Source organism: Tursiops truncatus, chromosome 10 (assembly GCF_011762595.2).
Source record: "Tursiops truncatus isolate mTurTru1 chromosome 10, mTurTru1.mat.Y, whole genome shotgun sequence".
Lineage (NCBI taxonomy): Eukaryota > Metazoa > Chordata > Mammalia > Artiodactyla > Delphinidae > Tursiops > Tursiops truncatus.
This window is the reverse complement of record NC_047043.1, coordinates 28,015,817-28,042,529: the sequence shown is the minus strand read 5'-3', so window position 1 is coordinate 28,042,529 and position 26,713 is coordinate 28,015,817. Positions and strand designations below refer to the sequence as shown.

Sequence of the window (26,713 nt, the reverse complement as noted above, 5' to 3'; positions counted from 1 at the left end):
TTGCTTAAGGTATTTTTGTGGATATCTGTCACCTATTGATCTGATTTAGTAATGTTTAAAGGAATGTAATACTGTGTAAAAACTTCCTCATACCACATTTGCTTTTCTTCTTTTTGAATATGTGGTAAGAGTATATGGTACTTTGCAAACTTTCACACTCTATTTGAAACACAGAAAGGAGGGGTGGGTTTTCTATTTGATATCTTAAGAATGACTGGATTTACTTATCTCTGCTGAAAAACATAAGAAATGTTATGCTTATCAGTTCTGTGTTTAACAAGCTTGAGGAAGTAAATGACAGAAATTCTAATATACATATAGCTAAAAGAACTTTAGGGATGATACTGTGCTTGTAATTAGTGTTTTGACTAATAGCTCTGGGTAACTGTAGGGGACCTAAATAATGAAATGTCATTGGTTAATGACATTAAGCAATGCTCATCAGTTTTTCATTTCTCCATTTATGGTAAAGATAGTCCTGGAAATAAATTTCTGGTAAAAATTTTTGGTTTATGGTAAAAGAATATTTAATCCTGAAAATAAAAATATTTTAAAAAAACCTTTTTTAAATAGGAAGTAAGAGGTGGAAGCATTAAATTGTTTTTTATTATATAACTACTTCTTTGGCAATAAAGCTTATATTGGAGTATATTTTTGTTAATTTTTGTATAACTTTCTATATTTTGACCTTTGCTATAATGAACACCGGTTAATTCTCAGTGGTCTAATGTAACCAGTGCTATAATAGAAATAAGGTGAATTTGACACACCCAATTAGATGCCATTGTGCTATTTATTTGTATTGTATTGACCCAAACCAAAGTAAACATTCCCTAATGACTGCTCATACAACTTAAACCTATTTGGAATTTGTGTAAATTGTTTACATTATTTTTTCATTAGGTGATATTTCATTATCCAAAAAATATGTGTTTATTGAGGCAGAACAGTCAAAACTTTTATAGTACTGCCATTAATATTTTTGTGCATAATCTTTTTTAAAAGTTCTGAATTTTAAGATTTTTAAGCCTGGTTTTCAGACATTTTTAGTTTTAAAAAGATCACTATTTTTAAATTAAGTGTTTAACCATAATTCAAAAAGAGTCACGTACCACAATGTTCGTTGTAGCACTGTTTACAATAGCCAGCACATGGAAGCAACCTAAGTGTCCATCGACAGATGAATGGATAAAGAAGATGTGGCACATATATACAATGGAATATTACTCAGCCATAAAAAGAAATAAAATTGAGTTATTTGTAGTGAGGTGGATGGACCTAGAGTCTGTCATACAGAATGAAGTAAGTCAGAAAGAGAAAAACAAATACCATATGCTAACACATATATATGGAATTAAAAAAAAAAGGTTCTGATGAACCTAGGGGCAAGACAGGAATAAAGATGCAGACATAGAGAATGGACTTGAGGGCACAGGGAGGGGGAAGGGTAAGCTGGGACAAAGTGAGAGAGTAGCATTGACATATACACACTACCAAATGTAAAATAGACAGCTAGTGGGAAGCAGCTGCGTAGCACAGGGAGATCAGCTCCATGCTTTGTGACCACTTACAGGGGTGGGATAGGGAGGGTGGGAGGGAGATGCAAGAGGGAGGGTATATGGGGATATATGTATACGTATAGCTGATTCACTTTGTTATAAAGCAGAAACTAACCCACCATTGTAAAGCAATTATATTCCAATAAAGATGTTGAAAAAAATTGTGTTTAAAAAAAATACTCCACGGGCACTACCCCCCATCCCTTCCTGCAGCCAATTTGTTAAGTAAAAATGTTTTTTGTTTTGTTTCGTTTTGTTTTAAAGTGAGGGTTAAGTTCTTAGGGTGGCTTAGTGTACTTTTTAAATACTTCACTTTCTTTTACTTGTTTTTCATTCTAGGTTTTCATATTTTTCTTTTCGGTTCTAACAGATACTCTTAATTCTTTGTCTTGTTTTTTTTTTTTTTTTTTGTCTTTGTCTTGTTTGCTACAAATATTTATTCCCAGTTTTCAACTTGTTTGCTTTGAAATTTTGTTTGCTTTAGTTTAGAAATTTCTTTTTTCTCCATAATTTTGATATTCACTTCCATTTCCTTCCCTCCCTCCTGTCCACTTCCTTCCCTTTTGTTTGAAAGTGTGTGTGTGTTTGTGTGTGTGTGTACTGTGTTCTTTTTTATTCAATTAGAATTTGTGGGATATGGTATGAGATGAAAATCTGTATGTAGCATGTTCCCCTTTTACACAGCTTTTCAACACTGGCACTTTTGTGTTGACATTTTGGGCCAGAAATTACTTGTTGTTGAGGGGCTGTCCTGTGTTTTCATCTGTGCTTAGCAGCATCCCTAGCCTCTACCCAGTAGATGCCAGTAGAATTCCCTGAGTTGTAACAACCAAAAATGTTTCCAGACATTCCACAGTGTCCCCTATGGGGCAGGATTATCTTGGTTGAGAACCATTACCCTAATATAAATTAGTTCTGAATTTACATGTTCTAAATCTAGTTATCCTGAGAGAAACTGAATTGCTATTTTAGCCTCAAAGCTTATGTTTTCTAGGGCAAAGCTTGAGGTTAAGACCTCATGCTATAGGCTTTTTACTGTGACGAGAGGGATCTGGTTCACACAGACACACACAAAGGTTAATTTTTATTGAATGCTTATTTTAGAATCTTTGGATCATGTGGTTTTTCGTATTACATCTATTTATATGATAAATTAGATTTTCCAAGATTAAACCTATCCCATGATAAACCTTGCTTAGTTGTGGTTGCTAATTAACTATGCATTTGAATTCCATTTGTTGACATTTTATTTAGAATCTTATCTATTTGAGAGTACATTTCTGGGTGCAGTCTTTGGTCTTGATAACATTCAAATTGTTTCAAATACTGATTATTTTAAAATAGTGAACCTTTGTGGGCTTGTTTTGTGTTCTATAGTAGTTTTGAAAGAATTAACCTTTAAAAGAAACTATTTTTGGTAACTTTTTGAGGTCATTTTTTTTAGATCACTCTCTGATTTTATTCCGGGGTTATTGATCTGTTGATTTTAAAAAATCTCTTGAGTAATTAGTTTTTCTTTAAAATAGAAATTTATCCATTTCATTGAGATTTTTAGGCTTGGCACTTTATAGCCTCTCCAAGAACCAGCCTAGTTTCATAAGTTCTCACATGCCTCTGGGCTGCAGCATCTCTTTTTAGAATGTTGAATTGGCAGATCTCTTTGTGTGTTCTGTAATCTCTTGTGGCTCCAGTTGATTTTTCGTTGCTCATCCTGATGAGGCTTCTTTGAAGTATTAAATCTTTTGAGATGCTTTGGAAATGGATTGCTGGATGAGTTAACCATGCAAGTGCTAGTGCCGTTTGAGATCACTTAGCAGAACTGATCAGTTAAATATATACAATTTCGGTCTTTGGTATTAGGACGGTTATCATATATTGGCAAAAATAGCCCCAAATATCTAGGATGAATTTATTTTGAAGTTTACTGACTTCAGAAGGATCTGGTTTATTTAGCTCTAATAAGTGAGATGTTAGTGTTTTTTATTATAGTTTGATTATCTGAGAAAAATTAAAAATAGAATGCTACTCTAGCGTATATAAAATTAGCTCTTACAACAAACTGATTTTTAATGAATAAGTTAATTTTACTGGAAAAAACATGGACTGTGTTGAAATGAAAGTTGGACTTTCGAATAAAGGTTTTGTTAAAGTGGATAAAATATATGAAAGTTAACTCAGTATAATTCTGCAAGATGAGCAAAATAAAGAGTAATTTAATTTTATTTAAGGAGGAATTCATTGTACTGAACTGATATTTACTGCTGGAACATATTTTTTGCCAAAACTTTTATAACTTACTCTAATATTTTGAGGAACATTTTGTATAATTTATGTAGTATATATTGTGTATATTGTATATATGCATATTGTATGTGAAGATATTATAAAATATACTGAAGTACTTAACAATTCTTACATCTGAATATAGACATTATAATTAAATAGATGGCTAGGGGCAGATAGCACTTTTAAATTGAGCAAATAGTCAGGAACTTGAAAAACAGTGCATTTGTAAGTCAGGATTTCTTGTTCCGTATGACTTGTTTTATGGAATCTGTCGTTTCTAAGATAATAAGGTGATATTGGAAAATTGGTGTTAACTTTTTTGTATTGAGTTTGGTTTGGTAACAGAATTATAGAATTCTATCAGAGAGCAGGGCGGATGGGATTTATGAACTTTTTAATGATTCCTTTATGGTTGAAACATATCCCACATGGCTCTGACTGACTCTACAACTAGGTGAAATGTTTTGGTGTATATTGTGGGACAAAACATCAGATACCCTCCTGTATCACCTTGGAATGAAACCCTCACTGAGAAAGAGTGACATTACAATAAGGAACACTGTTTTGTATATTTGGGGTTCTGACACAGTAACATTCTGTATATACAGTCCACTATGGGATACTAACGTTAGTGACATCTTTCTGATTTTAAAACTGTTCATCTTAGGAAGTTTAGAAAATACAGGGAGGATAGAGAATGACAAAAATGACCCATAAACTTCTACAGAGTGAACAGTTATTTTGATGTGTTTTAGGTCTTAAAAAATAAATACATTTTACAGATTTGGTTCATACTTCACATATACAGTTGACTCTTGAACAGTGCGGGGGTTAGGGGCGCTGACCCCCTGCAAAGTTGAAAATCTGCATATAACTTTTGACTCCCCCCAAACTTTACTAATAGCTTGCTGTTGACTGGGAGCTCTACAAATGACATGAAGTTTATTTTCACATATTTTGTATGTTATGTGTACTACATACTGCATTTTTATAATAAAGTAAGCTAGGGAAAAGAAAATGTTATTAAGAAAATCATAAAGAAGAGAAAATACATTTATTAGTACTGTACTGTATTTATTGATATAAATTTATGTCATTGGTTTACAAGATGAATTGTCTATCAGTAGCTAAGTCAATATTGTCTTATATGATACAAAACACTGTAGATGTTATAGGTATTACTAACACTAGACATCAAAAATGAAAAGATAATGTGAAAAATGAATTTGTATTTATTTATAGGTATAATGATTCATACATTGATAATAAAGAAGCAGCAATATTAATGCTTTATGGTAGCCTAGTATAATTGATATGGTTGCTTCATGGTAGCCTAGCCTTTACACTAGTGAATAAATTGTTATAAAATTATGGCATACAATATTGCAGTCGTATTCACAATACAGTATGTAAATATTGTTACATTTAAAAAAAACACCTGTGATGATAGGCTAACATACAGTTTCTCCAATTATGAGAGAGATAGATGTACTGTATGGTAATGTAATTCTTTGAAAGCCAAGTTATAAAACAGTAAGAAAACTAAGACATTAGCTTTATATTAAATATCACCCATGCCTATGTAAGGACTGGCTCTCTACTTCAATACAAGTCTTGCACACGATGTTCTACATGAATACTTAGGTGATGATGATGAAACAGAGACGTCTCATACATTTCTTGCTGTACAGTTACGAGATTTTTCACATGAAGACACACACAACAGTTAAGTTTATTAACTGTAAGGCATGATGATTATTTACTGTTCATTAAGTGGAAGTGGATAGTCATAAAGGTCCTTATCCTTCTTTTCACGTTGGGTAGGCTGTGAGGAGGTGGAGGAAGAGCAGTTGATCTTGCTGGCTTGGGTGACAGAGACGGAAGAGTTGGAAGGGGATGCAGGAGAGGCAGGAACGCTTGGTATAACATTACGGAAATATATATATTTTTTTTTGCGGTATGCGGGCCTCTCACTGTTGTGGCCTCTCCCGTTGCGGAGCACAGGCTCTGGACGCGCAGGCTCAGCGGCCATGGCTCGCGGGCCCAGCTGCTCCGCGGCATGTGTGATCTTTCCGGACCGGGGCACAAACGCGTGTCCCCTGCATCGGCAGGCAGACTCTCAACCACTGCGCCACCAGGGAAGCCCCAGAAATATAATTTTTGTGTGACTTTTTTTGCTTTTTCTAAAAATGTTTCTGTAGGTACCAATCGTTCTTCCACAGTTTGCTTTAGTTTCAGTGCCTGTATCATGGAAGGATCCATCTTGTAAAAGAAGTCAAAAGCAGTCTTGAATAATCAGAACCCTTCTGCCAGATTATCAATAAACAAATTTGTCAGTTTGTTTTCTGGCACTGCTGTTTTTATGTCGTCTTTCTCATTGTTTCGTTTGGAAGCATTCATCTCCTTCAAGTCATCTTCTGTTAAATTTCTCTGGTGTGGTGTCTGTTAGCTCTTGAATTTCTCCAAGATCCATACCTTGAAACCCTTCACCCTCCACCTTTTCTTGCCAGATCTATACTCTTTCATCATTTCCTTGACTGGCTCTGTTGTGAAGTCATGTACAACATGCTGTGAAGTCATGTACAACAACTGGACACAGTTTTCTCCAGTGGGAATTTACTGTTTTGGGCTTGATGGCTTTCACAGCTTTTTTTTTTTTTAATAACAACAATAGCATCTTCATTGGTGCCACTACAGACTTTCATGATCGCTCTATGGAGGTCCTCTTCAATAAGTATTGACAGTCTTTTCTGTAGAGTACTATGTGTGATGAGCCTTAAAGGTCCTTTGACTTCCTGATCTAGAGGCTGAATTGGAGCCATTGTGTTCAGGGGCAAGTAGGTAACTCTGATGCCTTTGTTGTTGAACTCATGGGGTTCTGGGTGGCCAGGGGACATTGTCTAATATCAAAAGAACTTTAAAAAGTAGTCCTTGCTTGGCACAGGGAGATCAGCTCAGTGCTTTGCCACCACCTAGAGGGGTGGGATAAGGAGGGTGGGAGGGAGACGCATGAGGGGGAGGGGACATGGGGATATACGTATGCGTATATACGTATGTTAGTATATATGTTATTAACTAACACAACACTGTAATACTCCAATAAAGATGTTAAAAAAAAAGTAGTCCTTTACTGACAAGATTTCTTTCTTGCTTTCTTGCTTTCTCCCTCCCTCCCTCCCTCCCTCCCTCTCTCCCTCTCTGCCTTCCTCCCTCCCTCCCTCTCTCCCTCCCTCCCTCCCTCCCTCTCTCCCTCCCTCTCTCCCTCTCTTTCCTCTTTGTTGCTGCGCCCCAGCTTTCTCTAGTTGCAGGGAGCGGGGGCTACTCTTCATTGTGGTGCGCAGGCTTCTCATTGCGGTGGCTTCTCTCTTTGCGGAGCATGGGCTCTAGGCACGCAGGCTTCAGTAGTTGTGGCTTGCGGGCTCTAGAGCGCAGGCTCAGTAGTTGTGGCGCACGGACTTAGCTGCTCCGCGGCATGTGGGATCTTCCCGGATTAGGGCTCAAACCCATGTCTTCCGCATTGGCAGGTGGATTCTTAACCACTGCGCCACCAGGGAAGTCCCCAGTCCTTTTTCTGGATTGAGTCTCATCCAGGCCTTCTTGTTTTATAACCAAAAGATTGGAAGCTTGTGTTTAATCTTTTTCCTCGAGGCTCGGGAGTTAGCAGCTTTATAGATGAGAGCAATCCTGACCATAAACCCGACTGCATTTGCACAAAACAGTAGTGTCAGCCTATCCCTTCCTGCCTTAAATCTTGGTGGTCGCTTCTCTCTCTCTTTTTTTTCACTAATAAATGTCCTCTGTGACTTTTTTTTCCCAGAATAGGGCACCTTTGTCTGCATTAAAAACCTTTTCAGACAGATATCCTTTCTCCTAAATTATTATTTTTTTATTTTTATTTTTTGCAGTACGCGGACCTCTCACTGTTGTGGCCTCTCCCGTTGCGGAGCACAGGCTCCAGACGCGCAGGCTCAGCGGCCATGGCTCACGGGCCCAGCCGCTCCGCGGCATGTGGGATCTTCCCGGACCGGGGCATGAACCCGTGTCCCCTGCATTGGCAGGCGGACTCTCAACCACTGCACCACCAGGGAAGCCCCCTAAATTATTTTGTTAATGGCATTTGGGAACTCTTCTGCTGTCTCTTGGTCAGCAGAAGCTGTTTCTCCTGTTATCTTGGCATTTTTAAAGGCAAACCTCTTTCTAAAATTAACAAACCATCCTTTGCTGGCATTAAATTCTCCAGCTTTCGATGCTTCACCTTCCTCTTGCTTTAAGTTGTCATGTAATGGCTTTGCTTTTTTTCTTGAATCTTATTAGAGTCTATAGGTATGCCTTTCTTACAGCAATCCTGAATTAAAACTTGTATTTTCAGTATGAAATAAAAAGTGCATGGTTTTCGCTATGCTGGCACAGCTGCAGTGACAGCTTCACAAATTTCCTTTTTTTTTTTTTTTTTTAAATTTAACAATAGTTCTTACCCTGGATTCAGTTATCTTGAAATGGCAGTCAACTGCAGCTGCAGACCTCAATCGGTGTATTGATACCTATCAAGCAATTCAGCCTTTTCTCTGTTTCTTGGGAGCATTTGCAGCATTACCAGAGGCACTTCGTATGGGTAGGACTGCATTGTATGACTGTACGAGGTTTTTTTTTTTTTTAGTCCGTTTGTCCATTGAAGGGCATTGGGATTTTTCTAGTTTGTGGCAGTTAAGAACAGAGCTGCTGTAAACATTTGTGCATAGGTTTTTATGTCAGCCTAAGTTTTACTTCTCCAGAGTATGTGTAGCTAGGAGTCATATGGTAAGTGTATGTTTAACTTTATGTGAAACTGCCAAACTCTTTTCCTGAGTGTCTATACCTGTTGTTTTTGTTTTTTTTTTATTGTCACTAGCAATATATTAGAGTGTCAGTTGCTTCACATCTTCGTGGTATTTTAGTCATTCTAATAGGTGTGTAGTAGTATCTCACCATGTAGAATTGGCAGATTTCTTCTTTAAATGTTTGGTAGAATTTGCCAGGGAAAACATCTGGGCCTTGGGATTTCTTGTTTTGGAAGGTTTTTAAACTACAAACTCAATTTAAAAAATAGTTATTCAGATTATATCAAACTACCAAACTACCAAAACTTGGAGGTTTTCTTCATGTGTATCTTTTATTTTTTTTTTTTAATATTTACTTATTTGGTTGCACCAGATCTTAGTTGCGGCACGTGGGCTCCTTAGCTGTGGCATGTGAACTCTTAGTCGCATCATGCATGTGGGATCTAGTTCCCTGACCAGGGATCGAACCCAGGCCCCCTGCATTGGGAGCATGGAGTCTTATCCACTGCGCCACCAGGGGAGTCCCTATATCTTCTGAAATTGTTCAACAGTTCTTGGATGTTCTGTTTTGTTTTTTCAAAAATTATTATTTTTTGTATTTTAGTTCAAGAAGTTTCTGTTGACCTATCTTCAAGCTTCTTGAATCTGTCCTTGGTGGTGTCTAGTTGGTAGATGAGCCCACCAATGGCATCCTTTATTTCTGTTACAGTGTTTTTTGATTTCTAGCATTTCCTTTTGATTGTTTATCTTAGAGTCTCTATCTGCTTACCTTATACATCTGTTCTTGCGTGTTATCTGTTTTTTTCCATTATCACCCTTAACATATATTACAGTTATTTACAATTCCCTGTTTGATTTCAAAATGCATGTATACTTGAGTCTGGCTCTGTGTTTTTCTTGCCTTCTAAAAGCATGACGTGTAATTTTTTGTTGAAAATTGGACATGATGTATTAGGTAAAAGGAGCTGAGATCAATAGGTCTTTAGTGTGAGGTTTTTTTTTTTAATTTATTTATTTGGCTGCATTGGGTCTTAGTTGCAGCATGTGGGATCTCTGTGTGGCATGTGGGCTTCTCTCTAGTTGTGGCGCGTGGGCTCAGTAGTTGCGGCGCGCAGGCCCTCTAGTTGTGGCACACGGGCTCTAGAGCCTGCGGGCTTTGTTGCCCTGCAGCATGTGAGGTCTTAGTTCCCTGACCCAGGGATAGAACCTGTGTCCCCTGCATTGGAAGGCAGATTCTTAGCCACTGGACCACCAGGGAAGTCCCTAGTATGAGGTTTTATATTAATCTGGCTAGGAGTGTACTGTTTTTAATATTTGTTCTAGCTGTAGGTGCCAGAGGCATCAAATTCCTTTAGTGTCCTTGTTTTGTCTCCCCTGCTGTCTTTGGGTTTACCTAAGAACTCCTTCTCAGATAGAATCTGCATTATGTAACTCTTTCAGTGGTAATTAACTTATTATAATGGAGCCCCATGGGTATGGTTGTAAGGTGCTGGGAAGAGGAAGCATCCTATAATCTTACAATTAAATCTCAAACTACTGGTGGGTCTGTGTCCTGGGACTGTGAGGTCTTTCTTATTTCCCCACCCCTTCACCTCTCCATGTGAGACAGAAAGGTAAGAGGGGACTGGAATCAGAGAAATGCCCTTATACCCTTTCCACAGGTCGGATCAGGACCTGGTGAAGTCTTTTTCCTGGAGAGTAGGTCTGTGTTTTGGGTACTGGTTATTTCACAATGATTACTTTCCCTTTTCTCTCTGCCAGAACCACAAGGAGATTCACTGTGAGAACCTGGTGGGGTTCCTGGAAGTAAAACCCACAAAAGGGTGGGGGCTTCCCTGAGACTGTGGTCCCCAGAAGTTTTCTACTCTCATGCTGTTCCATACTTAGCCTCCAGCAATTCATCAAAGGTTTTGTTTTCAGTTTTTGTAGTAGATTGACTTTTTGCCCCCAAAATATTATGTCTAAGTCCTAAGTCCTGGTACGTATGAATGTGACGTTATTTGGAAATAGAGTCTTTGCAGATGTAGCTAAGGATCTTAAAATGATATCCTAGATTTAGGATTGGCCATAAATCCAGTGACTGGTGTACTTATGAAGAGTAAGGAGAAGGAGTTTGGAGACAGAGACACAGGAGGGGAGGGCCGTGGAGGCAGAGGTTGGAATTATGCAAGCCAAGGAATACCAGAGGTTGCTGGCAGCCCCTAGAAGCCAAGATAGAGGTGTGGAGCAGTTCTATATCAGTCTTCAGAAAGATCCAACCCTGATGATACCTTGATTTTGTACTCTGGCCACCAAAGCTATAACTATGAGAGAATAAAATAGTTTGTTTTAAGTCACCTAGTTTGTAATAGTTTGTTATGACAGCCCTGGGAAACTAGTACAGTGTTCTTACCAGTTTATGACTCCAGTGGTTTCTACTTGAGATGATCTAGTAGATCTTAGCTGTGACTCTCTGGATATGCCTGTCTCTCCGTATCTTGAGGTGGTGGTTTGCCCTGTGTCCTAAATTCTCTGATGCATCCAAGGAAAGTCACTGATTTTCCATTTGTTTAACTTTCTTCTTGTAAGGGTGGGAGTGACAGTTTCCAAGCTTCTTCCATGTTGGAGCTGAAACTGCAAGTCAGGTTTGTTTGTTTGTTTGTGTCTAGCATTTTTATACTGTATTATTTTAGTGATTACCACATGCCTTTTTCACTTTTAAAAATCTAATATTAATTGCTACCTTTACTCTCCTTCTGTACCATACAGGGATCTTAGAATACTTTAACTCCTGATTTATATAGCTGTTGTTAATCTTCCTAATATTTAAAATTTCCACATCCTCCCCCTCCCTTTTCCTCCTCCTCCTTTTTCATCTTCTTATTTATGATTTTGTTGTTGTTGTTGTTGGGGTATAACTGTCATATAACAGTATATTAGTTTCAGGTGTACAACATAATGATTTGAAATTTATATGTTTTGAGAAATGATCACCACAGTAAGTCTAGTTAGCATCCGTCACCATACATAGTTACAATTTTTTTTTTGTGTGATGAGAACTTTTAAAAGATTTACTGTCTTAGCAACTTTGCAGTATGCAATATAGTTTTATTAACTATAGTCGCCATGCTGTACATTACATCCCGAGGACTTACTTATTTTATAGCTGGAAGTTTTTATTTTCATTTCCCTGATGATTAGTGATGTTAAGTATCTTTTCATTACCAGTTGACTATCCGTATGGAATCTCTGGAAAAATGTTTATTCTGATTCTCTGTCCATTTTTAAATCAGACTGGTTTTTTTCTTTTTTTTCTTTTGCTATTAAGTTGTATGAGTTCTTACGAACCCCTTATAAGATATATGATTTGCAAATATATTCTCCCATCCTGTAGGTCGTCTTTTCATTTTGTTCATGGGTTCCTTTCTGTGCAGAAGTTTTTAGTTTGATGTAGTTCCGCTTGTTTATTTTTCCTTTTGTTGCCTTTCCTTTTGATGTCAAATCCAAAAAATCATCCCCAGGACCAATGACAAGGAGCTTACTGCCTATGTTTTCTTCTAGGAGTTTTGTGGTTTCAAGTTTTAAGTTTAAGTCTTTAATCCATTTTGAGTTAATTTTTTCTTATTTTACTCAGTGTTTATATACCTATATATTTACCACTCTTTTGCTTCTTTCCTTTGTGCATCTCTTTCTGGATATTGGATGTGTTCCCCTTTTCCTGCTGTGCTCAGAAAACACCTTCAGAGTTTCTTTCAGTGTGGCAAACTCTGCTTTTTGCTTGTCTTTTTTTTCTAAATTTTATTTTATTTATTTATTTTGTATACAGCAGGTTCTTATTAGTTGTCTATTTTATACATGTTAGTGTATACATGTCAGTCCCAATCTCTCAGTTCATCTCACCCCACCCCCCGTCACTTTCCCCACTTGGTGTCCATATGTTTGTTCTACATCTGTGTCTCTATTTCTGCCTTGCAAACTGGTTCATCTGTACCATTTTTCTAGATTCCACATATATACGTTAATATACGATATTTGTTTTTCTCTTTCTGACTTACTTCACTCTGTATGAGTCTCTAGATCCATCCACATCTCTACAAATGACCCAACTTCGTTCCTTTTTATGGCTGAGTAATAGTCCATTGTATATATGTACCACATCTTCTTTATCCATTTGTCTGTCAGTGGGCATTTAGGTTGCTTCCATGACCTGGCTATTGTAAATAGTGCTGCAATGAACATTGTGGTGCATGTGTCTTTTTGAATTATGGTTTTCTCTGGGTATATGCCCAGTAGTGGGATATCTGGGTCATATGGTAATTCTATTTTTAGTTTCTTAAGGAACTTCCATACTGTTCTCCATAGTGGCTGTATCAATTTACATTCCCATCAACAGTGCAAGAGGGTTCCCTTTTCTCCACACCCTCTCCAGGATTTGTTGTTTGTAGATTTTCTGATGATGCCCATGCTTATCTTTTTGCTTTTGTTTTGAAGGATATTTTCTCTGGTACAGACTTCACGATTTGCAGTTATTTTCTTTCTGCATTTTGAAAATACAAAACTGCTGCTTTCTGGCTCCTGCTGTTGCTGCTGAGAAGCCCATTTCAGTGTTGCTTCTTTGGTAACCTTTTAAGAATTTGTTTCCTTTTTGATATTTTGCAATTTTACTATGTTGAGTTGCAGATTTCTTTTTATTTATTCCATTTGGAATTGCTTAGACTTGTTGACTCCATGGATTGATGTCTTTTATCAGTTTGGTGAGTTCATAGCTATTAACTTTTCAGATAGTTTTTATTTTCTCCTTCTGGGACTCTAATTAAACATGGTAGACTGTTTTAGTATATCTTCTATGTCTGTTACATTCTCATCTATATTTTCTATATTTTTGTCCCTCTTAACTGCATTTTGGTTAGTTTCTGTTGATATTTACCTGTCTGCCCTTTAGCTAGTTTTCTGAAGCTGTATGTAATATACTTTTAAACTCATCCATTGAGTTTCTATTTTTGGTTATTGTCTTCTCAGTTCTAGAATACCTGTGTGGTTCAAGTTTGTTTTCTCACTGTCTGCAGTACTGAGCTTTGTGTCAGTTTTTCAATCTGTAATTTATATCTTTGAACATGGTAAATGTTACTGTTTTAAAGTCTGTGTCTGATAAGTTCAGTATATGGAGTTCATTGAAATGTTTCTGTTGTTTCTTGTTTCTCTAGGTACTTATTTATGATGTTTTTGCATTTTACATGCCTGGTTATGTTTCCTTGTCTCTGGATGTTGTAGACTAAAAATATTTCTTGACATAATTTTATGTCTAGGTTATCTTCTCCCAGAAAGGATTCCGGTTACTTCTCTTTTGTCTTGAACCACTTGAATGGTATGAGGTTTCTTGAGTCATCCACATAACATTAAACTGGGCTACGGTGCTTGGGTGCAGTTATTTAGGGTCCTTTCCCAAAGTGTGCATGTAGCTTCTCAGAGTTACCACCCTTGATAGTTCCTGAACTCCACTCTCAAATCCTAGAACGGCAAAGCTGCTGGAAGTGCTGCTTAGCCTGTCATGTCTTTAGAATTGGCAAATACTTTCCAGAGCGAAAGTAGCCTCAGTATCATAGTTACTTCTCTGGGTTCCAGTTCTCACTTCAGTTTCACCTGATAACATATATTTTTAGTAATTTAGTCTGTCTAAGAAGGTGATTTTTATATTGCATCCAGCTTTTTTAGTTGTCTTCCTGTGAGGGTTGGTCCAAATTATCTAGTGTTCTTTTATTTTGAGTCTTTTTTGATGCCATATTTTAAAATCTTTATTACTCTGCAGATCACATAAATCCTAAAATATGATATGTGATTAATTTGGGTTGCTTTCTTCACACTATAAAAATAAACTGTTAAGTAGCTAAAGTAATTTAAATTTTACTTTCTCTTTCATTGGTAGTCACATTAGAAATGAAAGATGAATAATCCACAAACAAAATGTGTAATCTTAAATGACGGGTTTCATAGAGAGTCAGGTAGAAAGAGCCATTAGTGATAGACAAGGGTCTGTATACCTTATACATCCTAGAGTGTTTTTCAGGATGTACACATTTTCTTTTTTTTTTTCCTCCCAAATGTTTTTCGTCAATATTTATTTCTTCACTTTAAGCAAGCACCTAAAGTGAAGAGAATTAGTCAGTCAAACACAATTGTTTTAAATTGTGGGAGAGTTTTGTTTAGTTTGAAATATAAAAGTTTAATTTGCTTTGCAATGTACCAGTTTTCAATGAAAGAATGAGTTTTTTGAGTTTGCACAATATGGAGGGTGCTGATTCTTGGAATGATGGCCTGCATGCTAGTTTGTATAGCAAACTCATGAATTAAATGAGTTTTTATTTAAACAGTTTTAACTTTTCTGTAAATACAATTTTTACATACTGTCTAGTGAGCATCAGTGTTTCTAGTAACTTATTTTTACCCAATTATTATATGTTTATTGTAGAAAAATGCCAAGGTGTGGGTTATTGTTTATAAGAATGCCCTTTCTTCTGACAACTGCAGATTTGGGGGGTTCCCACGACTGCCCTCGTGTTTGACAATTTGCTGGAAGGACTTGCAGAACTCATTGAAAGCTGTTATACTCTTGGGTATGGTTTATTATAATAAAAGGATACAGATTAAAATTGGCCAAGGGGGACTTCCCTGGTGGCGCAGTGGTTGAGAGTCCGCCTGCCGATGCAGGTGACACGGGTTCGTGCCCTGGTCTGGGAGGATCCCACATGCCACGGTGCGGCTGGGCCCGTGAGCCATGGCTGCTGAGCCTGCGTGTCTGGAGCCTGTGCTCTGCAATGGGGGAGGCCACAACAGTGAGGCCCGCGTACCGCAAATTGACCAAGGGGAGAGAAGCATGAGACAGAGTCCAGGAAGTTTCCAGGTGTGATGTCATTCTCTCTCTCTGAAGTCTTGAACAGCATTAACTCCTGGTGATGATGTATGACAACATGCAGAGTATTGCCTACCAGAGAAGCTCACTTGAGTCTTGGTGTCCAGAGTTTTATAGAGAAGATGTAGTTGACTGCCCATGTGACTGACCTTTAGTGTCTAGCCCTTCCAGAGGTAGAACAGATGCTGCATAGTGTGAAGCCCCCAAGATAATGCCCTTGTTTTGTAAAGTCCTCAGGTAAACAGAGGTGCCTAAGGAACTCCAGAGTCCTTAAATAAACAAAAACACTCTTCCTAGAGATCAGGATGAGGCCAATTCCTAACCTGTCTTTTGGCTGAGATTAATTCTTTTTTGTTTTAAATATTGGAGTATAGTTGATTAATAGTGTTGTGTTAGTTTCAGGTATACTGCAAAGTGATTCAGTATCAGTTCTTTTTCAAATACTTATCTCATTTAGGTTATTACAGAATACTGAGCAGAGTTCCCTGCCTCTGTGCAGTGGTCCTTGTTGGTTATCTTAAATATAGCAGTGTATACGTGTCAATCCCAAACTCCCAATCTACCCACCCTTTTTAATTCTTTACTAAAGATGAAAGAAAAGGAGATAACAAACAGCATCTTAGATCCCTTCAGGCATCCATTAACATTTTGGAATGTAGCTCTTTATATTTTTCTATGCATATTTTTGTTTCTTCCTTTTTTACAAAAATATGTTGTTACTATACCTATGTTTTATAACCTTTCTTATTTAACATTGTATTGCAAGCCTAATTATGAATGTTTAAAAGGGCAAGAATTTAACCTTATTTACCATATGGTATTTTCTTTAGGAGAAATAAATTATCTTTGACTCAGTAAACTTTTAAATTATAACACATAGAATCATGAGTTATAAACATATTTGCAATAATATTGGACAAACCACTTTAATACTTAGTACTTTTTTTAAAAAAAATCTTATCCAAATAATATCTGCATATGCTATAAAAATACAAAAGTATTAAAAGACTTATAATGAAAAAACAGCATTTCCTTTCCTCACTGTTCTCTACTTCTATTCCCATTCTTCAGAGGGAAACAACTTTGAACTATCTTATCTTTCAGTTTTAATTTTTTTGGCTTTTGTATTTCTAAATAATAAGTTTCCCCAGTTTCTATAGCTGTTTTTTGATTTGATACTTTCATTTTTTAACTTTCTGATATGATAGGTAACGATTTAGCTTATTGTAATCTCACATCTATTTTCCATTTATCTCAATATGGTTTTATTTCTCTCTTGGTTACCTTTCTAAATCCTGAGTATATAGTTATACTCTTATTTTTCTTTTCAGCAAGTAAGATAGTATTTCTGGACTTAGCACTTTGTATGGTGAAGATATTAGTACCTCTATCCTTCTCTTTATCAACCTCCCTAATCTTTACTTTATACTATAATGTGAAGGCTTGTTAACATTTATATTTTCTTCTGTAACCATAATTTAGTCTTTTTATTTTGTTAGAGATTGATTTTCAATGTTAACTCAGAAATTAGTTATGATTTTTATTATGACCACGTAAATATTTTTTACTGTGCAGCCAAATAAGTATATATGATGATTATATTTTCAACATTGTATAGCTCTTTGCCTTTCCAGGAGTTTGTAATCATCTTTAGTTTTTCCTCTCCTTATCTAGCTGTCTTGTCTCTTTGAGTCCCAGATTCTTCAGGATAGTATAAAATTTCACAGTCTGTCTCTCATTTCTTTTTGCCACCAAATACCTCCTAGAACTTTCTGTCTCTTGCTTAATCGAGACTGTTTGTTCCTTAGATTTGTTGCACAATTGCTATCTTAGAACTTTTCTCACTCTAAGCCTGGCTCCACTATTTCTTGAATTTTGTATGCTCTGTTTTGGTTCTTACTGGATAACATCATATAATTGCATATGTAGGAGTTAATTTTCTTTGTCCTTGTCTGTGTGAAAATGTTATAACCTATACTTGTCTGTTGATTTGACTGAGTATGGAATTCATTTTCCTTCAGTACTTAAGTGGCTTTGCCTTTTTATTTTTCTTCTTCTAGAATCTGGTATTGCCAATGAGAAGTCTCCTAATATGATTCTCATTCTTTTGTAGATGGAACTCTCTCAGAGAGCTTTCTAGGATATGTTTATCTTTGTTGTGAAATTTCACCTAGATGTGAGTACTTACTTTTTTACTTGTTCATTGTACTGGACTCTCACCGACCTCTTTCTATTTGAAGATATGTTTCATATAGCTTTGGAATATTTTCTTGTATTATTTCATTGTCTATTCTCTATTTTTCTCTTTTTTTTCCCCCCTAGAACTGTGAATTGGATGTTGGATTGTCTGGATTGATCATCTGTGTCACATTTGCTTTCATATTTTCTTTATGTCTCTTTCCTTTACCTTTTTTTGTAAAGGTTTTTGGGTTTGTCTCCACCTCTGCAAAAAAAAAAAAAAAAAGACATTTTGGAAGATGCATTTTCAAATGCTTTTTATTTTCTCATTTCTTTTTTCATAGCATTCTGTTCTGATTTTATGAACTTTATTACATCTCTTGAAGATAAAAATTTGTACATGTTTAAATCCTTTTAAATTTTTAAACATTAAGGTGTAGAAATGTTTAAAGTACAGTACAAAGAATTTTTTCCTGACTTATGCCTTTCTCCTGAATATTTTAGTATTTTCTACAAATCAGGATCTTCTCCTACTTAATCACAATTCAGTTATAAAATTTAAGAAGTTAACATTTATTTATAGTTTCTTACTTCATTCAGTGGGGTATATTCTATTACAGTCATTATTTACTTTGATGCTCAGGTTGTCCTGACTTGGTGAGTAGGAGCCATTCTGATATCACTTCTCTGTGTCCTTTGGCATCACCTTATCTTTTTTTTTTTTTTTTTTTTTTTTTTGCGGTACGTGGGCCTCTCACTGTTGTGGCCTCTCCCGTTGCAGAGCACAGGCTCCGGACGCGCAGGCTCAGCGGCCATGGCTCACGGGCCAAGCTGCTCCGCGGCATGTGGGATCTTCCTGGACCGGGGCACGAACCCGCGTCCCCTGCATCGGCAGGCGGACTCTCAACCACTGCGCCACCAGGGAAGCCCACACCTTATCTTTTTTTGAGAACTTCTTTGCTTTCTGCCACAACACCATGTTTCAGGCTTATTTTGTACTTTTCCTGCCTTAGCCCTGGAATTGCCTATCTTCCCAAGGATTCCTGGTTCCTTTCAGTAGAAAATGGTTTTTAGAAGATCTCGGCATTAGGTTTGCTCATTGCCATTGGAATGCTGCGGTTTCAGGCCCTTTCAGTGGACAGAGCTTGTGTGTGTGGGGTGTGTGTGTGGTGTGTGTGTGTGTTTTATATATATGTGAATGTCTATGTATTGAAAACCATGAGTTCATGATGATACTTCTCATTCCCATTTAATATCACAGGATCAAATGAAGGCTTTTCCCTTTATATTTGTAACTCCCTTTCATAGAGAAACTTGGCTTCCATTATTCTTAATATATTTACTTATTTGATTAATTCCCCTGGATGTAATCAGTCTTCCATCTCTGCTGTCACCCCACCCTTATATGGACACTCTTTTCTTCTGTGTGGGCTGTTAGTCCCCACTCTAGGTTGCCTCCACCCTCCCACATCTCAGCATGGAAGTCTGGCCCTACCCCCAACACCATTTGGCCTCTGATATTTCTCATTAAGCTGCCCATCAGCTTGGATGCCCTCACCACTGTGATTGGGTGCTGGCACACCATATCATGTTGCCTCTGCATGAATGCCTTCCTCACCCTACCTTAGAGTTCTGATAGACTGCACCAGGGGAGCCTCCATAGATGGACACCCTTCTCACCCTACTTTGGCTCTGATAGCATCGCTACCACCCCTCCCCCAGCTTTGGATACCTTCTTTGCTCTTTTTGGCCCCTGTCTTCTCACACCTTCTCAGACTCCTTCCCAACCTTGGCCTCCTCTCCCTGCACTATGCTTTTCTACACCTAATAACTTTAAGACTGAATAATTCTGGAAGGGGAGCAGTGGGTGTATATTTCATCCAGGAGTAATTTTTCAATTTATCATGGTCTTTCATGATTAACTATTGTGTACTCTTCATATTTATGAATAAACAATAAATAAAAAGCCAATTGGGAACTCTGTTTAAGTGGGTAGGACTTAAGTTTTATTTTAGAATTAGTAGGTTGGGAGCTGCCCATTGCTCTGGAGACCTCTAAATTCTGGAAATCAGTAGTCATTTTTCTAAGAAACCATCACTCATCCATAGTAGCTATACTAGTTTCCCCAAACTGTTCTGTGTGTGTGTGTGTGTGTGTGTGTCTGAGGTGAACCCTTTAGTTTTTTACCTTCGAAAAAAATACCTGCCTATATAGCATTGTTGTCTCAGAGTTATTGTGGTTGATAATGGTTGTCAGCTCTTCCATACAGATATTTATTTCCCTGTTTTCAGTTCTACATTTCCTATGAGCACTCCTTTTCTGAATTTCTAGCCTTTCTGGGGTTCTGGAGAGCAGTTTGATGTCTCAGTTATAGTTTCCTTAAGTTCTCTGGGCTTCTGGCTTTATCAGTTATGGATCCATTTTCACAAATTTAAAAAATTTCTCACTAGTTCCCTTCTCAGGTTGGGATGTTTTTCAGCTGCAAATACAATCCCATCTAGAATTTATTTAAAAGTTAAGAAAAAACTACTTCTAAAAAAAAAAAAAAAAAACTACTTCTATAACAAGAAATCTAAAGGTATTGGAGATATAGGGTTGGTTAACTTAGCAGTTTAATAAATCTAGCAAAGATCCAGGCCATTTTCATCTTTCTTCTCTTCTAATCAGATCTGCTGTTTTTCTTGTCTCAACTAGTTGTAGCAGTTTTGTCCATTACATTCTCACTGAAGAACATCCAGAGTCTGCAGGAGTACATTCCTTCCTTGTGTTTTGTTTATAAGGTCAAATGAAACCTTCCCAGAACCCCTGCTTACATTGTATTGGTCAGTCGCTCCATCACATGTGTATTTGAAAACCAATCTGTGTGTGTGTGTGTGAGAGAGAGAGGGAGAGGGAGAGGGAATATGAATGGAATTAACTATAAATCAACTATCTTTAGACCTTTGCCTCTTTGACCAGCAGCGTTAGGTATCCTGGGACCTACTTAGTCTGCATATAAGCAAGATTCCCAAGTCAACAGGATGACTTGATTGTACATTAGTGTTTGAGAAGTGCTGGTCTACAATAGTTAAGATTTAACCCCCTAGGACTGAGAGAGAAGCCTCATTTGTAAAAGTACAGGGTCTCCATATACCTGAACAAAATCAAGGTTCAGTGAGAAAGGACGAAGGAAGAGGAGTCAGTGTGGGAATGGCTGTTGGTTTGGCAGCCAGCAGTGTCTGCCCATACTCCCTTTCCTTTTTTTTGGTTGTAGTGTGTGTGTGTGTGTGTGTGTGTGTGAGTGTTCTTTTTTCTTATCATTTTTATAGGAGGAAGAAAAGATGAATGGAGGTATGGCTTGTGAAAATGTTAATGCTATGTGTATATGATGTCCTATTATAACCTAAAATCTTATACTTAAAAGAGGTGAAATGGATCCTTAAGAGTCTTCATTTCAGCGTGTATTCATTTTCTACTGTTATGTGAAAAATATTGCCACAAACTTAGCAACTTAAAACAATATACATTTATTATCTCACAGTTTCTGTGATTCACCAGTCTGGGCATGGCTGAGTCCTTCACAAGGCTGCAGTCAGCGTATTGATCAGGGCTGGGTTCTCAACTGGGGAAGGATCTGCTTCCAAGCTCACGTGGTTGTTGGCATCATTCAGTTCCCTGTGGGCTGTTGGACTGAGGGCCTCAGTTTTTTGCTGGCTGTCAGCCAGAGGCCTCCTCAGTTGCTTGCATGCGGTCCTCTCCATAGGCCAGCTCAATAAAGCATCTTGCATCTTCAGAGCCAGCAAGTGACAGAGGTTCCTAGCAAGGTGGACGTTACAATCTTATGTAATCACATACAAATCCATCCTCTTTGTCATATTCTGTTGGTTAGAAGTCAGTCATAGGTCATATTCACACTGAAGGAGAGAGAATTACATAAGGACATGAATATCAAGAGATGGGGATTATGGGAACCACTTTAGAGTGTGTCACAAAGGATCTCTAGCTGACTGGAAAAATAAGTGACGATGTAAATTGCACGTTGTGTAGAGGTTCCTGCTTAAAACTGGTACTGTGCATTATACTCAGGCAATCAAGAAATTTGCTGATGTAGCCAAATATTTAAAACAGAGGTAAGCTTTGATGGTACCTTTGTAATATTAATTATCATTGCTAAACAGTTTCCTTAGTTTTAAGTTTATTAACATGGTTAATAGTATTTCATGAATTAAGCTTTAGATGTTTATTCCTTTTTTTTTTTTAGTTGACTATATTGTGGAGTATGACTATGATGCTGTACATGATGATGAGTTAACTATTCGAGTTGGGGAAATCATCAGGAACGTGAGAAAACTACAGGAGGAAGGATGGCTAGAAGGAGAACTAAATGGGAGAAGAGGAATGTTTCCCGATAATTTTGTTAAGGTAAGCATTCTCAGTTAAATTCCTAGCTGTTGCTTCACAGGATTCAATCATGCATTCATTCATTCATTTATCTATCTATTTATTTATATATGGCTGTGTTGGGTCGTTGGGTCTTCGTTGCTGTGCACGGGCTTTCTCTAGTTGCGGCGAGCAGGGGCTACTCTTCATTGCGGTGCGCGGGCTTCTCATTGTGGTGGCTTCTCTTGTTGCAGAGCACGGGCTCTAGGCGCAGGGGCTTCAGTAGTTGCAGCATGCGGGCTCAGTAGTTGTGGCTTGCAGGCTGTAGAGCACAGGCTCAGTAGTTGTGGTGCACGGGTTTAGTTATTCTGTGGCATGTGGGATCTGCCTGGACCAGGGCTCGAACCTGTGTCCCCCGCATTGGCAGGCAGATTCTTAACCACTGTGCCACCAGGGAAGCCCAATGTTTGAGCTTTGAAGCAGCTTTTTTATGAGCTTCATACTGATTTTGGAGATGCTACAGGTTATTATATGATCTGTTATTGTTACAGTGTTTTTACTTTAGTGCTTTAAAAAATAAGTGAGTATGTTTACAGAAGATGTCTCAGGTGCTGGTAAGTGAATTGCTGTTCCTTATATTTTTAAATTTAAAGTGGAATTTTGGTCCCTTTTGAAGAGTTCTCAGAGCTTGATAATGTGTTTCAGGCTTTTTTTTTTTTTTTTTTTTTTGCGGTACGCGGGCCGCTCACTGTTGTGGCCTCTCCCGCTGTGGAGCACAGGCTCCGGACGCGCAGGTTCAGCAGCCATGGCTTATGGGCCCAGCCGCTCCGCGGCATGTGGGATCTTCCCGGACCGGGGCACGAACCTGTGTCTCCTGCATCGGCAGGCGGACTGTCAACCACTGCGCCACCAGGGAAGCCCCTAGAAAATGTTTTAAACTGAATTATTTGTACCCCCTCCTCCCTTTACATCCTGTTTTGCATACCACAAATTTAAATTCGAGGCATTATTATATACATCATGTTAATGTTTACCTTGGACTTACCTGGAAAGTTAAATTTTAATTTTTGCCCTTAAAGAGTTAATAAATTTCTTTCTGCTAAGATATTTTAAGTTGTAGAAATAATTTAAACCAGGAAAGCTTGAGTGTCAGAAGCTAGACTTCTGGGATATCTCCTGGTTTTGCTTTGTGGATCAGTACTCATTACCTGCTTGTCAGTGTCATCTGTGACCTCAAGGAGTCCAGCAGCTTTGAGAGAAGGGTCTCCATGTAGGCCTGATGTCTTTTGAGTCATAGGTACTCTAGCCCTCATTCCCTGCAGTTCTTATCCTTTCATCCTAGGGCTGAAAGCTCAAATAACATTCTTGAATTACCAAAACTAGTATAAAAAGTATGACCGTCATAAACTTTGGGGGCATTTTCAGTCCACTTCAGTAAGTGTTGTGTGTCTGAAAGAATATGGTTAAGAGAAGGGCTCTTTATTTAGTGTTTTTCCCACTCTACTTCACTTGGCTCTCATTAACATTCTTGTGACAGAAAAAGGAAAGGAGTAGGATGCCATTGACAATGAATGTGCATAACTGCCCCCCTCCTTTCCTATTTTTGCCTTTTCCAAATTGGGATGGGGCTGCTGAAATAGGGAGGCCCTTTGTTAAAATTAGAGAGACAGCAATTATGTGGAGAATAGCATATTTGAGGGAGAGAATAAGTTGAGAAACTTGCAAAATAGCCCTGGTATATTATATCTGTCATTGTTTTCCTTGCAAATTTTGATATGTTGGCACTCAGAAGGTACATATTGATTTCATATTATGGAGATTTTCTCCTGCTGGTCATTTTTCTTTAGACTTAAGCGTTTTTTGTGGATATCTATTTAATTTAATTGTAATGAAAACGAAAATCTAATGACTCAAGGTAGTTCCTCTGGATCATACCTTATATACTATCACTTATATTCCGAAAAACAAAATGAAAATTTTGGGAATGAGGTAAACCACTTTGTTATGTTGGAAACCTAATTTTTCAATTGTGGGTCCAGTATTGACTCAGTCAAAGCTAAAACAGTGGACATGTATCATATAAATATTTAATCCTGCTTATTTTTCTTTTCTTTAGTAATATCACTCTTCCATATCTTCTGATTTATGCTTCTGTAAAGTGGAAGCACTAGTTTTATATAACACTTCTGGAAATCCTGAATATTATATTAAAAATAAGTGTAGTCCCCCCCACCCATCCATGGTTTTGCTTTCCGAAGCCTCAGTTACCCACAGTCAACTATGGCCCAAAAATATTAAAACAGAAAATTCCAGAAATAAACAATTCATAAGTTTTAAATTGCGTGCCTTTCTGCCTAGGATGTGAATCATCCCTTTGTCCGGCATATCCTACCCATCACTTAGTAGTAGCTCTCTTGATTATCAGATCAACTGTCACAGTATTGCAGTGCTTACATTCAGGTAACCCTTATTTTACTTAATAATGGCCCCAAAGCTTAAGAGTAGTGATGCTGACCTTTCAGGTATGTGAACGGAAGCCGTAAAGTGCTTCCTTTAAGTGAAAAGATGAAAGTTTAATAAGGAAAGAAAAAAAAATCATGTGCTGAGGTTGCTAAGATCTGTGGTAAGAATGAATCTTCTGTCTGTGAAATTGTGAAGAAGAAAAAAGGAATTCATACTAGTTTTGCTGTCTCACCTCAAACTGGAAAAGTTATGGTCACGGTGTGTGATAGATGCTTAGTTAAGATGGAAAAGGCATTATATTTGTAAGATTTTTCGAAAGAGAGACAGAAATGACATTCAAATAACTTTTATTAGAGTATATTGTTATAATTGTTCTATTTTATTATCAGTTGTTAATCTCTTACTGTGTCTAATTTATAAATTAAACTTTATCTTAGGTATGTATATATGGGGAAAACCACAGTATGTGTAAGACTCAGTACTGTCTGCATTTCCAGGCATCCACTGGGGGTCTTGGGACCCTGTGGATAAGGAGGGACTACTGTATTCCTCAGATTTTAATTAGCATAAGCAGGACTGTAACTCTGTTTAGGGATTTGGTGATTAAGATATCTGTCTATTCCATTTGAGAAGTAAAAGGAAGCTCTTGCCATCTAATCTGGTTTTTATTATTCTTTGTGACCTTTGCTTCTAGGTTGTAGAGGGTAATTGCTTTCTATTTTCAGATCATGGTCATGTACTGGCCATGATCAAATAACCAAATTGTAAAGTAGATACATTACAACATGAAGGAGTGGTTTGTGAATCTTATTGATTAACCTTTTATCTGTTTTTGGTTAGTGTAATCAGAATTAAGTATATTTGATTACCTTAGTAGATGGAGAGTAACTATATCTTCTCCAACCTTTTTAAAGCTACCCCTCATTTGCTTATATTTTTTGTCTTTTCCTTTAATTTGCTACTTCATACTCCTTATCCTACTTTCTTATCCTTATGAAACCAAGCAAATCAATATAGTACATTCTTATCTATATGGAGATTATCCACAATGTATTTTTTTCTTGGCCAATTTTGTATTGACATTACCTGTTGTGGAGGAGGCTTCCCTCATTTGTAGAATGAGATTTCGTTTTTTTGAGTTTGCTTTCTCAATACATGATACTTTCTCAAGTGAAGAAACCTCTTTTACTGCATCTCCTGGAGTCATTTTCAAAGTCAGTAAAGGAAGCAAAGTTTGTAGGAAAGAGATACTATAATGTTAATATGTATTTTATTTACTGGCTGACTAGGTAAAAGGAAACAAAGGGCAAAGAAGGAAGAAACACTGGAAGCCTTAGTAACACTTCATAGGTACTCAATATAATTGCTATTTAAGATGATAGCCAAAGAGTAATTTGGAGATACTATGTGTCCAGGAACGAGGGAAGAGAATAGGTTGATGAGACAGAGAGAGAGAGAGAGAGAGAGAGAGAGAGAGAGAGAGAGTTCGTGTGTGTGTGTGTGTGTGTGTGTGTGTGTGTGTGTGTGTGTGTGTGTATCTGGTGGTAGTAGTTTGGAGCAGGGAGAGGTTCCAGAGGCGGAGGGGGTGGAGCCTAAAGCAGGCTTTACCCTGTTTGTAATTTTGCTTAGAGCTGAAAGTCGCTTGATACTTTTGATAACATCGTAGTTGGCACTATGTATTTGGAAGGCTGTAAACCTGAGTTTTCCCTATTCAGTGTAGACTGTATATATTTTAATTTTGTTTTCCTTCCCCTTTTGTGTTTTTTGTCCTCAGAGATTTATTATACCTAATATTCATGGATTTGATTATGTCTCAGTGAATATTGAAGGTCCTCAAAATGTTTCTAGATCTTGAGCAATATGTTGTAAATTAATATTTTTAGAAGCGGGAGACATTGTCATTGTATTAATATATCATACTTGTTTATGTGGTTAATTTTTATTAAAAGATAACACAAATATCTAGTTATTTAGCTAGCCAACAGGATAGAACCAAGATTTATACCCAGGTCATCTTGTCTCTTGAACCTGTCTGCTGTCTCACATTTGGTCAGATTGGTATTCTTTTCCTAGAGGAATAAGATTTGAATATCAAGCCAAGTTCTTGGTCTCCTGTACCAATAGCTTTCAGCTTTTTTAGTTTTTATTTAATCTTTTTAAAATGT

At 37.4% G+C, this 26,713-nt stretch overlaps 1 protein-coding gene across 3 annotated transcripts in view; it reads left to right on the top strand.

Moving 5' to 3' along the window:
- The window catches only part of CD2AP (CD2 associated protein), a 103,751-nt gene that overhangs the window by 12,392 nt on the left and 64,646 nt on the right, over positions 1 to 26,713 (top strand). For 2 of the 3 annotated variants that reach the window (XM_019949849.3, XM_019949850.3), the window contains exons 2-3: positions 17,662 to 17,724; positions 21,967 to 22,127. In XM_019949849.3, the coding sequence (XP_019805408.1) occupies positions 17,662 to 17,724; positions 21,967 to 22,127 (224 nt within the window). The remainder of the gene's footprint in view (positions 1 to 17,661; positions 17,725 to 21,966; positions 22,128 to 26,713) is intronic. The other variant, XM_019949851.3, reaches the window with a different exon arrangement.